This window comes from Pholis gunnellus, assembly GCF_910591455.1.
Source record: "Pholis gunnellus genome assembly, chromosome: 1".
Lineage (NCBI taxonomy): Eukaryota > Metazoa > Chordata > Actinopteri > Perciformes > Pholidae > Pholis > Pholis gunnellus.
Genome location: NC_136528.1, coordinates 22955518 through 22971992, shown reverse-complemented (window position 1 = coordinate 22971992; position 16475 = coordinate 22955518). Strand labels below are relative to the sequence as shown.

General features: G+C 37.1%; 2 protein-coding genes across 2 annotated transcripts in view; both read right to left on the bottom strand.

The window, feature by feature from the left end:
• The window catches only part of mybpc3 (myosin binding protein C3), a gene marked incomplete at its 5' end in the record, with an annotated part of 32252 nt that extends 32214 nt beyond the window's left edge, over positions 1-38 (bottom strand). Inside the window, one exon of the mRNA XM_079185364.1 lies at positions 14-38. Coding sequence (XP_079041490.1) covers positions 14-38 — 25 coding nt within the window. The remainder of the gene's footprint in view (positions 1-13) is intronic.
• Positions 39-1867: 1829 nt separating this feature from the next.
• On the bottom strand, positions 1868-10913 carry spi1b (Spi-1 proto-oncogene b). The gene is made up of 5 exons (XM_079161934.1): positions 10563-10913; positions 10026-10116; positions 8608-8804; positions 5301-5451; positions 1868-2857 (listed from the first exon to the last, which is right to left on the bottom strand). The coding sequence occupies exons 1-5, from the start codon at positions 10602-10604 to the stop codon at positions 2547-2549; spliced, it is 792 nt and encodes a 263-aa protein (XP_079018060.1). The 5' UTR covers positions 10605-10913; the 3' UTR covers positions 1868-2546.
• Between the last annotated feature and the right edge of the window lie 5562 nt (positions 10914-16475).

Below are 16475 nucleotides of genomic sequence, written 5' to 3'. Positions count from 1 at the left end.
TGAGCACGTTTACCTGCTTTTTTGACTGGCTCTGGCATCCTGAATGATCTTCTCTCCTCCACAGTGTGACTCACTGTTCCTAAATAAGCCGTCTATCTCGACCCTGTGCCTTTAATAGTGGTGCTGCTGCCAAAAAGCCCCCCCATTTTTCCTTTCATGAACCATCCCACCTCTCATGCCATGTTTTTTTCTCCAAGGCCCAACACAATGTCCAAAGGAACAACAACTCCCCCGCCCCGTACTCCCCATCCCATCCCAGCAGCAACCCGGCCCCCAGCCCATCCCCCGCTCACGTCTGACCTCGGGCTATATTTCAACCATCCTTTCCTCCAACACCTCGGCTGAATGATAGGGCTTGAGAGGGAGGGGAAGGGACGCATGTCGGTGGTTAAATTTAGAGCCTTGAATCCACAAAAAGTCTCCCCACATCTGCGCTGCATTAAGCCACCCTGTAAATGTAACAATGAATATGAGCAGATGGTTGAGAGTATGAGATCTATAGGTTTGTTTTATCTGTTGGCAGAGATGAGTGTGTATTCCTCTTAAAGGAATCTTTCCACAGTTTTACGATACTATGCTATATCTTGCTTAAAAATTACCATACTACTGTATACCTACAGTATATAAATCTACTTTAACCACTTATATTACCATAAATGAGACAAGAGGACCTCTCACAAGCTTTTTAGTGTTCCAGCCTCAATTTAAAATGGCAACTGGACCAGTCATCGAATTGTGAGATGTGGTTTAAGTTGACCACAGAAATGATCAGTGCTGTAGTCAGAGAACCACATCTGTTGCTGAAGTTGGTTCATCATGGAGTCCTTGTTGTGACCCTTACTTCTGTTAATGTGTTTTTGTTTTCTCACTTAGTTTCCTAACACACTCAGAACTCATCTGATCCTGCCATAATAAGATTATCCAGCACTGGTTAAGTAGTACAGCATTGCATTTTATTGTTTTCTATTATATTATATCTCTTTTCATCTTCTCACGTATTACTTCTGGGCATTAATTACAACTTGACCATTGAGGGGAGCTGTTGGCCCTTGGGACACCAGGTGCAGTTGTATTTTTACATTTACACACTGCACATTACATTTTAGCAAATGACTTCCTTGTATTACAGTGTTTTTGTATCGTGTTGTATATTATTTAATTTTCTTTGATGTCTTTAAAACAGTTTTATTATGATTTACTTATTGTATTCCTACTAGTTTGTTGCACTTGTTGTATTCGTATTAGTTTGTTGTACTTATTGTATTAATTTGTTTCTGCACTGTACTTTTGCTCTGGTTTATGCTCTTAGATGCTTGTTTAAAAAAGTAGATGCACTTATGACTTCTGGTGACTAGTAGTTCTCTTGAATACCTATGTTGAATACACTTATTGTAAGTCGCTTTGGATAAAAGCGTCTGCTAAATGACTGTAATGTAATTTATTGAACAAAATGTAATCTGCAAAAGTGGCTTTGAAATGTGGTGAATAAATATTGTTAAGTTCCTATTTTTCTGTTCAAAGCGAGGTGTGAGGTAGTGACATTGATAAGCATTTCATAAGCATCGCTGCAGTGTTCCGACAGTTTCCTAAAAACTATTTTGTTTAGAAAAATTATGAATAAAACTACGATAACTAAACAAAAACAGAGACAATATATTATTGCATGGCATTCAAGAAAAACTACACTAGTCAATGCAGGGGATAACAACTGGATGCACAGCTGCTTTGCATACTTGGATGCAATGTCCACATAGTCACCAGTGATCTCTACAGCTGTAGTAAAATGTGACAGCTCATCTTCTTCTTCTTTGTGTTTTACCTCTGCTGTGAAATGTTATCTCTCAAAAACACCATACACATATGTTTATGAAGAATTTATTTTTTACAAGCACTTCCTCATTAGAACATACAGAGTTTCATGTACAAAACCTTTGTCATGTAAGTATACCATAGTAATGATCTTAAAATTGTCCTAATGGTCTTATAATCATCCTTATGGGATAGATTAATCTTAAGGTTAGTCTATCCCATTTATTACTTATTTGTGTTTTCTTGTTTTAAATATTAATTTGCAATTCTATATACATGGAGTAGTACACATATTATTACCCACAAGAGAACTTAAGCCTGTTCAACACACAAAGAGTCAAACACATTAGAAAGAAGGCTCAGGGTCTACGGGATATTTCAACTCTCACTAGTTGTCAAACAAAAGATTTGTCCCTTAACATTGAAAATCTATAAACAGAAGTTTCCAAAAAGAATATGCACTGATATGTGTGTGCACCCACATTTAAAAATGCATACTGGGCATCAAAGTGACGCAGGGTCTAGGATCCATAAAGTGAAACTGCAACGCCCTCCTCTCCTCCTCTCTCTTTCCACTTTTTGCCTTTTGACTGTACACTACCAACCTATTGGTTCCACTGTACAGCAGTAATGGTGCTATTCACAAAATGCAATTTCCAGAACAGCAAGTTTGATTAAGCATCTAAGCATGTAACACTTTTCATGTGTAAATCTTGACATTTCAGGATCCCTCCTGCCTACATGTATTTTCTCTCCAGATGACTCTTCCCCAGCACCTCATCACTGAACTGGTACGTCAGCTTCTTCTTTATTTTTTTCACCTCTCCAGTTTTGCCATAGTTGCGTAAGGCACGAGCCATCTTCTGATAGGTCATTTTTTTGCGGTTTCCCTTCTGGATTCCCCAGCGGTGTGCGAGAGCCTCCTTGTGTTTGGAGGAAAACTGGAATGTCCCTTTGTCTCTGTCCACCCACCAGATACTGTCTTTCATATCGCCGTTCCTCAAAAGGTCCAACAGGAACTGGTACAATCGGATCTTCTTTTTATTGCCTGTTGGAAACATCAGTGTTGCACCGTTACTAACTGAAAGACTTACTGTAGAAGAAATAAGATATAAAATAAAGTGTTAAAAAAAAACAGCATAAAGCCCTATTTGTATTTAGCTGTGGCACAGTGACACCATAGACGGGGTGAGTCAATTGTTTCTTCTGAGTTTCAACCTGTCAACCATATCTGTTATATGAATTGTATAAGATAATTCAGACATTAGGCTAATTAGCAATAACATAAGAGCAGAGACACAACATATGTTTTTCTGGGTCCTGTTTCTTAATCTTTAATACAAAGTAACTTTGCAAGACAACAATGACTACAAACAATTTAAAGAAATACTGGCAGCTGTAATCCTCCTTGAGTCACTGTTTTAGTGTTTTCCACATTGTCATGGTGCTGCGTGGAAAACCTAGTTGATGACATATGTTTTTTGACATATAATAAGATAAGACATTTGGTGATGTGTACATTTTTCACGTCATTTAACAATCAATTATCAAAGTCAATGTTTGAGTGCTGAACTTCAAAGAAAAACCTAAGAGCAAAATTAAGGACACTGTATGTTTCCCATAACATAAAATCGTATCATTATCTTTTTAATATTGGTGCTTACAAAATTCTTGCATTTAATAAATTACCATCAAACTGTCTTCAAATACAATCCTGTAACCACTTTGTAAACAGGCTAAAGACAAAGTCTGATTCTAGTTATCAGAAAAGTAACTTTACAGTCAAACTGTCATTGACAGTAACCACAGTTCTCTTTCAGTTTTATTTGTGGTGTGCAGTCAAGGTGGGTACTCTTTAGGACACCTTATGGTTGCCATTAGTAAGTTGCAATACATGGTAATTATTAGACCATACATGTTGTCTCTCTGGTTAACCTTGTTTGAAACAGCGACTCTGTGAGGCCATGATTAGGTTAAAAATAGCATTGCATTAACAAAAATACAAAGGGCTGCCTTGGTGTGGGCAGGGTACAATAAAGCTGATGGCACACTATCACTGTCGCCAAAGTGCTCACAAAGCTACTTGGATAAAAACAAACAGGCAGTGCAGATACTGCCAGACACGACTAGCGCTCAGCTGGTCCTAAACTGGCCAAAAGAGGAAGTGGAGAGCAAGCATGTAATTTGAGCGGGACACGTCCCCTCCAATTTGTGACAAATGGAAACAGTTCCCCCACAATATTTGTAATTAGCAGTCATCAAGTGCCTCCAACAATTAAAAGAAAGCTAATGTTCTCCACTTAATATTCAGTGTTAAACCAAGTGGACTGCACACTGGCTGCTCACTGAACTCCTCCTGCCTCGTGTTCATGTTCAACCAGAAATACTGAACACAACAGCTGTTCATCACGGACATGCACAGTTGATTACTCTCAGGTCTACTACACAAGTAAAACATGTTAAATATAAACCAGTGTTTTACTGCTCTTGTTGTATACAAACATGAGCTAGTACAGACACAGCCTCATTTCCCCAGACCAGCAACCTATAAGCCATTAGTGCTTTATGTTAATGTGCTGATGACTGTTCACATTTCTGCAGAAGGGCTTAGACCAAAACATCACTCAATAAAATCTTTGACAAGGGGGTGCCTCATCAGAAAGCCAAAATGGGAATTATTGGGGATAGCCAGCCATTATTTTGTACACCTGCTGGATTTTTTTGACAATACATTATAAAAATCCAGCCTTGGAGACCAAGAACATTGTAGTTTATAACACACAAACAACCAGTCTGTCTTTTTGTGAGCCCACTTCCGTTAAAGATGCATAACCAGCAGTGTAAAAGCAGTTGTGCAACTAGTAGCTCATCCTAAAAGTGCATCTTAAATTGTCAGCAGAATACAAAGCTGACGTGACTCAATGCCAGACCTCCACCATCTCAACACTGATTTAGATTCTTGAGACTGAAGAATCTGAAGCAGGAGTCTCAAAGTCATTTTAGTTCATGGGCCAAACCATTGCATATGAATCAATTAATTTATCTTCTCTGCTCTCAGTTGTCCTGAAAGAAATAGCAACTGGGCCAAACTCTGTCACTCCACTTTTCTCCTTTTTGACATTTTCCACCAGTGGCTCCTACATGAACCGTAGCCTATGCTTGACAGTGTTTTGGCACGTAGCCTTACGTAAGCCCGCGGGATCTATAATATTGTATCCACAATTTTCACACTTTGCAAAGTCATTCAGAGAGCTGGATTGGACCCTTTGGCGTGCCGGTTCTGGCCCTCAGGCCGTATATTTGACACCCCTTATCTAAAGCAAGTCAAGTGACTTAGCACTTCTAGATATATCATGACCTGGATGATTGAGAATCCTCACATGGCCAGCACAGCTGGTTTCGTTTTAGAGTATCCGTGTTAACTGCTCAGTAGAGAGCTGGAGTGTTCCCCAACTGCACACATGAAATGGCCTGTACATCTTTATCCTTACCCAGCTCTCCTGGTGTGACATAAGAGACCCGATCTCTCAGACACTCCTCATCAGACACCTCCAGTGGGGGACTTCGTGCTCCATGCTCCTCATCATCAGAGCTGCGCTGGGACACATGTGGTGGATACAATGCCCGAGGGAAGAACGCCACCTAAAACCCAGGAGTCAAAGTTAATTAGACCTACTTATTGATTGTATTCAAATTTGCTTCATGTTGCCTTCCTGTTTTAGAAGAATAACAGTTTTTCAAACTGTATGAGAATGTTACATATGTCATCGGTATTTCTTTGGTTCCACAATTATGCAAAAAATAAGCATAATTTTATGGACTACAGCGTGACATGTTTGGAAATGTTGGGATCCTACTGGGAAAATAAATAAACAATTTTGACTGTAAAAGATTCACTTGTCAGTATGGATGCACAGGTAGTCTGAGACTGAGTAGATAAAGATTGTTTCAATTAGTGATGTAAAAATTCGGAGAGCATATTTACTCAACGTGACTTGTAATTGGGTATTTACGTACTCGCTCACTTTAAAAGTGATAGCTCGGTCCGTATACTCGGCACACAGTTGCACACGTTTCCAGTGGGTGTTACACAAAGTTTGTCCATAGTCAGAGTGTCCGAATTGGGGACCTCAGAATTGTGTCTCTGCCCTTCGCAGATGATGCACTGTGGCGGTTTGCAGACAAGTGCGAAACGGTCAGAATGAGAGTCAAAGTCTGAGGTCATGTTTTTCTACCGGAAAACGGTGGATTGTGCCCTCTGGGTTGGGAGTGAGTCACTGCCCCAAGAGAGGGAGTTCAAGTATCTCGGGGTCTTGTTCACGAGTGAGGGTAAAATACAGCGGCAGATGGACAGGTGGTTCGGTGCGGCGTCAGCCAAATCAATCTCACTCCCAACACGTCAAATACCGATGCTTAGTCAGTCAAGTTAACGTCAACACAGACCTTTCCTAAACCTAACTAGATGGTTTTGTTACCTAAACCTCCTGTGAAGACAGACGTAATTTTGTAAAGACACTATGCACGTAACGACTGGAAACTGACATGGCCACATACCAAACTAGTGTTAGAGTTTGAAGCATAGGGCCACAGACTGAGTGATGGTAATTGATGAGTTGGGAGGGAGAATGTCTTCTTTTGAATGCAGAAATTTCACTTACAATAAAATATTTTCAGTGTGGTTTTGATACTTTTACTTCAGTAAATTGACTGAATACTACATCCACCAGTAATATTTACGACTCATCCCCGACCGCACATTTTCAAAGAAATACGAGACATCAGACATATTCAGACATGTAGGTTTGCACTAAAATATTCTCACTGTGAGTGAAAGAGGTGACATCTCTCTGCATGAGCTGCAATCTGTGGACGCTGCTTTAGCGAACCATCATCATGTGACCTAAAAGCACACATGCTTTGTGGCTTCTTTGTAATGGATACAAACAGCAAAAACACAAATTGTGTAGCTGAAATAAACTTGTGTCTTGTGTTTTAGTAGATAGGTCCTTGTGTATGTATGTTATATATCTGTGCCTCATGCTCAAGAAACACTGAAAACTGGAATATAAAGTCTTCCAGTGTTTTCACTATTCTATTTGATTGTGAATACCTTTCACATTATGTTTTTTTCATTATTACAATGCTACCCATCCAATCAAATTCAGGTTTACCTGTGAGCAGTGCTAGATGTACGGAAAGAAAATATTATAATTACATTTCCATGGACTCTATGTCTATGGAAATCAATCTTTGTCATTAGATATCTAAAACCACTAAGACCAAAGCAACGACTTGATGACGAGCTACTTGCTGACTGTGCTTGAGTTTGCATAAACCAAATGAAATGAGGAGAATAATAGAGAACTCAGCATGAAGCCCTTTCCTGTTTGTTGCCACAGCCGTTAACTTGAAATTTGCCTTTGTCTTTTTCTCAGAATGGATTCAATAATCAAACAAGATAATTAAAGCTTTCAAGTTCAAGTGTAACTCTGAACATAGAGGAGAGCCACACATTAAGTGAACCAGTATTTACTATGCAAACTATTGCAACTACTACAACTATACTACTGTATACTCTTAAAAGTAATGAATCAAGCCATATAATAAAGCCGTGCTAGATGCACGGAATAAAATAAAATTACATGAAATTAAATACAATTTTGGTTGAAAATATATTATTTCAAAATGAATAATTAGTTGTTATTATCATCATATATTCCTGGAAAGAACAATAGGTGTGTGAACACAAAGATGCCCCAGTATTTCTAAAGATTCAAGTATATCTAAAAATCAGCTTTTTTTGTCATATAGAATATACTTTGTGTTGGATTTATGTACTGTACCTGCTTGTTCCAGCACGTTACTGAGCTACATCACACAGTGGGAAATATTTAAATCTCTGCCACCTTTGGCCTCACAGTGACCTCAGATGGAAAAATTGTAGATGCGTTCAGCCAGATGTATTTGGCACAATATTTTTATTTAACAAATAAAATAAGCCTGTGAATTTGGTACGTACCTAACTTTACATTTTCTTTTAGATTCACTCTTTTAAAGTCTATATTTCTTTTCTTTTCTTTTAGATACATACAAAGCACCTTATAATAGCCTTAAGTGTTTGAATTGTGCCATATAAATATTTTAATTCTTGTCTGCACAACAAGAGCTTGTAATGATGGACCCAACACAATTTAAAAATGTTGACTTGGTAAGCGATACTGCAACTTAATGCTGCTATCTCTGTTCCGGTTCACTGGGTCACAACTGGAGGGGTGGAGTGTGTATAGTTGTGACACTGAGTGAGCTTAACTAAGTGTTCAGACTCTATTCGAAGAAATTATTCTTTTTATACTGAAATTTTAAAAAAGCAAAAACCCCAAAATGTAAGGTTTTTTTTGTAACTCAAAGATTCACTTCCTGATTTTTGTCACAGGACCCTAAAAGGCCTCCAGCTCCCTGAATGTTCTCTCTAATTTGAAACTAAACTGTGAATTATGTAGAGTTTGAAGATGGCTGCAGTGAGCTAGAAGCATATTTGGAGATTTAGAGGTGTGTATGAAGGTCATAAAGCCTCTGTGTGACATTTCCAAACAATCAACAGTTGTCTGTTCCTTGGAATTATATTTTAGTGGCATTAGCGTTACGGAAAGTCTTTGTCACTGAACACAACAAAATAGACATTTTTAGTTTTCTTCATTGTAATAAGATTTAAATGTATATTTATTGTGTGCAACATGTGTGCTGATGTACTTTTCATTCCTTTAATGTATGGTTTTGTTGGATGACAGATGGACTTACTGGTTGCTGTAACACGTGAGGATGTGCCCCAAGATTTGGATCCAGCAGGTGTTCCGCGTCGTACCGTATGACGTCGTGTCGTAACAGGCTGGGCGCATGCAGAGTCTGCACACTCTGAAGCTCTGTGAAGTTAGCCTCTTGGAGGTTCTCAAACTCTACAGGGTGTACGTGAGGGTGAGTGTGGTACTCCCAGTGATCTGAAGAGAGAGAGAGAGAAACAGCATAATGGCCACTGCGTTTTGTTGACTGTATAACTCCAAAACAAGACAGAAATGAACCTCAGTGGTTAACTGGAACACACAGCTTCATATAAAAGTCATAAACATGCCTTTAAAGTGAAGCGGAAATACATGTTTAAACAGTTTGAGATGACTCATGAAAGAAGCCAGACTGTCTATGGAAATCAATCTTTGTCATTAGATATCTAAAACCACAAAGTCAAAAGCAACTAGACTTGATGACGAGCTACTTGCTCACTGTGCTTGAGTTTGCATAAACCAAAGAAATGAGGAGAATAATAGAAAATTCAGCAGGAAGCCCTTTCCTGTTTGTTGCCACAGCCGTTAACTTGAAATTTGCACTTTCTTTCATGTTTTGTGTTTTTTCCCAGAATGGATTTAACAAAACAAGATACTGAAAGCTTTCAAGTTCAAGTGTAACTATGAACATAGAGGAGAGCCAAACATTAAGTGAACCAGTATTTACTATGAAAACTATTGCCACTACCATTATACTACTGTATACTCTTATTAAAAGTAATGGATCAAGCCATATAATAAAGCCATATCACACATCCACTGTAACACTGTCAGATTACTCTTTTGTATATATAGTGTTCTTATTTGTATTTTCTAAGTATTTTGGATATAAATATAAATACGAGATATTTTTATCACAATGACAACTGGCACATTCTCATTGGGGGCGTTTTTTGCTGTAAGGTCAGGAAAAGTTTTTCCCACCCCAATTTAGAATGTTTTTTGGTGCAATATGCAAAACTGTTGATTACAAGAGAAAGTAAAGCCCCTCTCTTGTATCCACAAAACCCCATGGGGCGAAAGTTTGTTCTATGTCTGTAAGTTGTAGCGGCCGAAAGAAATGGCATCTGTTTCCTGTGTTCCATACACCCTGATGTGGTACGCTCCAGCTGCACACTGCAGGCGTTTTACGTATAATGCACCAGAAAAAGACAGTGTTACCACATAAAGTTATGGTGATTAATTTGAAGATTAGCAGAATAAAATTACTATTATATATTTTTCTTTAATTGAAATTTGAAACGAGATTCATGTCATTTGATCTTTCCCCCCACCACCATCATCATCTATTTGCATTTTTAAATGTTTTTAATTTAAACATCACAGTAATTTAATAGAACAAGTGACATGAGACAAAACACATGTTGGAGTAAAACTCACCTGCCTGGATATCTGCATCTAGGACATATGGATTATAATATTCTGCAATTTGATGTCTGTAGATCTCAGGATCGTACATTTCTTCTGAGTGCTGAGAGAGCAAATAAAAACATTTTCAGTCACAAAAATTCCTGAAAGTAAAATCTTTAACTGGATGTTGATGCAAATAACACACATTACATATTAAAACACACCATTTGTAATTTGTAAGTCAGATAAAGCTTTCGTAATAGCTGTGTTATCATTATGACTTTTTTCTTGCCACAACTGTTCTGAAACTCTCAAGAAGTTTTGAGTTTCATTTTCATGTCGCCCGTAGTATAAAAGACTTACAACTTGTGTGCTGTATTCAAATTGAAGTAGACTCACAATAAGTCATTTAATTTGAAATAACACTTGTTGTCCATCCTCTTAACTATCAAATGTGTTTCTGTTTAACGCTGCATTCAAAAAAACAAACTACTCAAGGAACTCCTCTGAGCTTTAAAGTGTCCTCAGAGTTTAGATAATGATAAAAAATAAATAAATGATACTTACAGGCGGGATGAGGTAGCTCTCCATTCTGTATGGATGCAACATGGAGACCTCTTCTCCAACGGATCGAGTCTCAGATGCTTTGCGGGATAAAAAGCTCTCACAACCTTTCAAAACCTTTGCGGCACCATTGCACAATGTTTCAAAATTTCCTCTCAACGAAAACCAAAAAATGTCTCTCCCTCTCTCTTATTGTATAGCATACAGTTATAGCCTGAGCTACTCTCGGAGGCCTTCAGCTGGAGTCAAATAAAATGAAATAAACAAGGCCCGCTGTTTGACTCTAAATTGAAAAAGGAACTTTTGACTTCTGCAAAATTTGTGTGGGTGGGAGCAATATGTGTGTCTGTTGAAGGTTCCTGGCCATTGATGATTTGTCAGGGGAGACCATGAAACTTCACATTTATCAGGGTCTACATACTGTCCCCTCCCTTAGCAGCCAATCATCATCAAGTGTTGTCCTCACTGTCAGTTTCTTCTGACAGTGAGTCTCTTAACATTTTAAGTTCGCTTGACTTTGTTTGTTTTAATTCTAATTATGGCATGCTTTGGTCTCAACAGCAGTAGAGTCATACTGTAACAAATAGTGGTTGTTGCCCTTCAGGTCATTTATAAGCAGCATATAAGCTTTTAATAAACGGTTTATTGCATACTATAGTTCTAAGCAGATATAAGGACATCTTTAAGTGCTTATTGATATTTTTGCTGATACAGATAATGATAATATATGTAATATAAATATGTCTTCATTGGAGGAAGTTATCATATATTTTGACAAATACTGTACATTAATGAACACAAAAATGTCCTTATATTTGTGAACAACTATTTCTGGCTCACAAATGCTAAATTGGGGGTTTCAAGTAAAGTGTTACCAAATTCAAGATTATACAAACTTATTATGTTTACTAATGTATAACTTACTATGACTATATGATGTACTGTACCTTAAAGTGGAATCAATCAATATAAGCTTTATTAGACATGTATGTTTAAGCATACAATGACATTGTATCTGATTTGCAGTAGCTTTCAGTTTACGTACAAACAGCTCCAATAAAAACCACCATCAAGCTTAAGATGATTCTAGAAAATCATATAAAACAAACAAACATTTGTTTAAAAGATATGCTAGCATTTACAGCTCAACAACAAGTTGTACTGGATATATATATATATATTATATATACATAATATATATATATACATCATATATATATAATAATGGATATTATTTTTAGTTTTGAGTGTCACACTAACAGTCACACGTCCGGGTTCTGACTGCAGACCTGAAACTGACGGACTGAAAGCTTACACTGTAGAGAAATGACTGAAACATGCTGTTTGGTGATGTAAACAGGAGTTTGTTGAGGAAGAATTTTGAAACACACACACACACACACACACACACACACAGCTGGAAGATAAGATGAAGGTGCAGTATCTCTGTTGTAACCACAATGGAGCTAAATGGAGATTATCATTATCACAGAGGAGATACTGTAACAACTCCTGGGTGGGAATTGAGTCCCTCTGCAAATAAGAAACTGCATAAGTCTGTTTGTTGGGTTCAGTAATGCATTGTTATGCATTATATCAGGTTTAAGGTGAGTAAGTCCAGGTGAATTGGTTTTCTGAAACTGTAGGTTTAAATATGCAAATGAGGCATTATCTAATGGTTGCTTTTGGTGAATTTCAGAGAAATCTATAGATGCAAGTGTCGTTAATTAAACACCTAATTGAATATTTTTTATGTTTTCTTTCCACTAGTCTGTAAAAAGACATGTTTTGGAATAAAAATAGCACAAAAGCTCTAAATTGACCAGTGATTGAAAAACAATGTTTTTGCCTGCGGTGTCTTCCCTCATTTGGTTTAAATGTTCATGAGGCCTTAAGGCAAAATAAAAATGAAATATGTTGGTTTTGACAACTGTAAAAACTAAAGATACTGCATATTTTCCAGATGCAGAGATAACAGTTAATGAGAACAGTTACAGTGCAGCACAAATCTGTGTGTATATTGTTAGCGCTGCCTGTTTAAGAGGAAGACTGCAGCATTGTGATAAGGCAATGCGCTGAAAATATTACTTTCTGTGAGATTAAAATACTGAGGTTATGTTTATCTTCTCACCGAGGTCAGTGTGTTTATTCCCATGAGCACGAAGAGCTCAACTACGCATTAAAAACATGGTCAAATCGTGTTTCGAAAACTGCTTTTGTACTTTATGCAACATAGTCAGGTACATTAATCACACAGAAAGGACTTATCAGAAGCTGCAAAATATAGTGATTATCGTCGGACATAATATTCACAATAGTTGTACTGCGTGCAGATCTATCGACAACATTAATCTTCTGATGCACATTCAATCTTACATGCTGCTTGACAAAACTGTAAAATAGTTGCTTTCGATATATTTCTGTCTTCTTGTCGGTTGTATTTTCCTTGTTGTCTGATGGAAGACCATAATGGCCAGAGTCTCTGTTTGAGGAGCTGTTAAAACCACAGACTGTGGTCAACCTCGAAAAGGCCCCATTTTAATCACAGCTGGCTGAGCAAAACTGATGACATATAGCCTACAGTAGCATTTTCCGAGAGTATTAATACACAGAGTGAGCTGTAGCACGCCACGCACTATTTCCATCACAACTATTTTCAGTAAAGCCAAAGGATAATTCTTTTTCTGGTGACTTTTTGTTCATGTCGTGAAAGAAAATGTCTCGTTTAAAACACATTCTACGTTCAACCTAAATTTTGTTAAAGTTTCACTGAGTAAAATCCACCTTAATTACGTTAAATACTAAGTCAAGTTTAGAATAATAAGTTATGTGTTAACATTGATTCAAATCTAAAACTGAAGTTTTAGTAGATCTATTGTAGTACTGTATCGTATGTAGTGGAGCTAAAAATGGTGGAGAAATATAAAGTTGCACAGAACCAAATCACTAAAGTTAAGTACAGGTACATCAAAACTGTGCTGAAGTACAGTTCTACTGATCATTTTATATGAAACACGTTATGTAAAAGAGCAAAGCAAAGCCATCCGGTGAGTCAAAGAGTTATGTCAACTGTTTTTTGTTCAGATGTATCCACGTTACTTTAAGTGCGGATTGATCTGGAAAAGGACAAAACAAAAAAGAAACATATACACTGTTGATCACCTGTACTCATTTTAGTGAAGAGGTTATGAACATTTATCAGGTAACATTTATACAGGTAAACAGCATCGGCACCAGTGTGTGCTGGATTTTTGGGTTCCTTCACAGTCAGGCTTTTTGATCCAACGCACCTGTCTTCAAGACAAGGACTTTGTGAAAACTGAACAAAATTAGAAATAAATGAAGTTATTATTTAACAAGACTGGATCTGATTTTCACTTTTCACTAATTGTGTTGTCCAGGTTTGATTGTTAGGCAGTAGGACTGAGGAGCTGCTTTTGTATAATATGCTTGTGTGCAGTACGTTAATTGAGAAATGCAATAAATATTTCAAAACAGCTTAAAAGGTTCAAATGATTCAGTTGAGAAAATGCCTTTCTTTACCCAGCGTGGGTCAGTAAAGGTATTGATTAAAGTTAAAATAAAATATTGATTTAATCACTGCTGCATCTGCTAGCGTGTAATTAAATTGTATTTAATTCAAGTGATGTTCAGTTCAGATGTAATTTAGCGTTAGATTTATCTCCGAGCTATAGACATTGACATTTAAATCTGAAATAACTATTTTTAAAATGGTATTTCTGGTTTTGTCCTCTTCTTTGATTCCGTGAAGTCTGGTTTTATACACAGATATGAACAAGTTGCAGTCTGTTTGTCTTCCTTGTGGCCTGAGAGATGAGGTACATGCAGAATACCGGACATGCAGTGACAGATTATTAAATGAGGAACTGGGAACTTGTCTTTCAGATTCAGTTCCTTGAAGGTTGCCTTTAAATGAATCCATTGACGTGATATATGGTCAGGATTATCCAGACCTCCATACGGTCGGTTGCCTTGTTGTCATCCTCTGTACGAAAGAGCCTTTAAATGTTGCACTGGATGGTTACAAGAAGAAGATAAAGAGACATTGTTAAAGAATGTTAGTGTCATAAACCATATACTGACATAATTGACAACTGAATTTGTGTGACACATTTGACGCTATTGTGTAAAACATTAGAAACTGAAGGAAACAGAAGAAGGCAGATAATACTTTGGGCTTTATTACATCCAAATAATTTCCACAAAACTTCCAAAAATCAATTAGAAAGTACTGTCACAAACTGTCTTGTGTAGTTAAAAGTAATTGATTCATGTTAAGGCCAGAGTGTGTTTAGTCAAGTCTTTTACTGGTCTCTTTCACTTTCTGCAAGTAGATTACAACATCATAAAAAGACCGTAAAAACAGACAGATCGCGTGCAGTGCATTATTTTCCAAAATGTTTCCATTGGTCATGTGCATAGTATTTTACAGTGACTGTATAACTGTAGTGACATCAACTGTATTGCCAACATACACTCAGTGAGCGCTTTAAGTACTCCTATAACATCTAATGCATTCCAATACAACAAGTCAGCCATAGCTTCTACCTTTACAAAGATGCTACTGTTCAGTTTTGATTGCTACTGTCAGAGAGGTATTCATTTAACTATATGTTTATCACAGAGGTTGTAGTTTGATGTTGATCTGGACTTCTTTATAAGAGGTGTATCTAATGTTTTGCCCATACCATTTACAAACATACAAGACCAAGACCACTAAATATAACTACACAGTAATACACATAGTTGAATTTACACCTTTCTGGCAGAAAAAACGGAACAGTATAATCTTCACATATGCAGATCCATTAGATTGCATATAATATTACAGGTGTACAGGTGTTCAGACTCCTTAAACCAAGGTAACAGGGATCCAGCTTCCCATGTGTACTCATAATACAGTGGTGGACACAGTAACATGAGTACGCTCGCTAAACATTGTGAAATTCAAAACAATAGACCTGAAAACATGTGACTCATAAAATGCTGTTTTAGCTAATTCTGTTTCTTTTCAACTGTGTTATGCTGACAGAAAAGCCTCATGATATAATGTAAGCACTAAGCAGTGGTGGAATGTAACTTAGTACATTTACTCAAATACTGTAAGGTTTAGGTACTTGTACTTTATTTGGGTATTTCCATGTAATGCCTCTGTATACTTCCATTCCACAACAATTCAGGTGAAATATTTAGACTTTTAAATTGAGATTTAGTCTTCACTTATAGTAACAGGTTTCTAAACAGACTACGACGTGACATAAAACATACAAGGCTCATGATGAGCTTATAAAATACAAAGCATTGTGATTAAATAGATTAAACCCAGAAATATATGAAATACTTCAAATTAGCTCTACCTCGACTACTACTACAATACTATAATGCTACTTACACATGCATCAGTCAGGGCCACTTTTCTACATTGAGTACTACTTTTATGATAATTTTACTACATTTTGCTAATAATATATACTTTTACTAAAAGCAAACGTTTGCTGATCAGTGGCAACTATTGCAACAAGTGTCAGGTACTGCATAATGTAGCACAAGAATCATAAAGTCAGCAATCTAGCTAATGTCGGTCTTTCCCAGATCTAGATGAGGAGATCGATGCCACTTTCATCTCTCTACAATAAATATGAAGCTACAGCCAGCAGATAATTAGGTTAGCTTAGCACAAAGAATAGAAACAGCTTGCCTGGCTCTGTTTAAAGTTAACAGAATCTGTCAACCAGCAGCTATAAGCTAATTTACTAACGTGTCATATCTAAGTCGTTCATCATTTGTAAAATAATCAAACTGTAAAAACAGCATGTTGTGGTTTAAGTGTGAGATGATTTCTTGGCCTGGCGCACATAATGTAAAACGTGTTAGTGAGCTTTAAAGGTGTTGGTA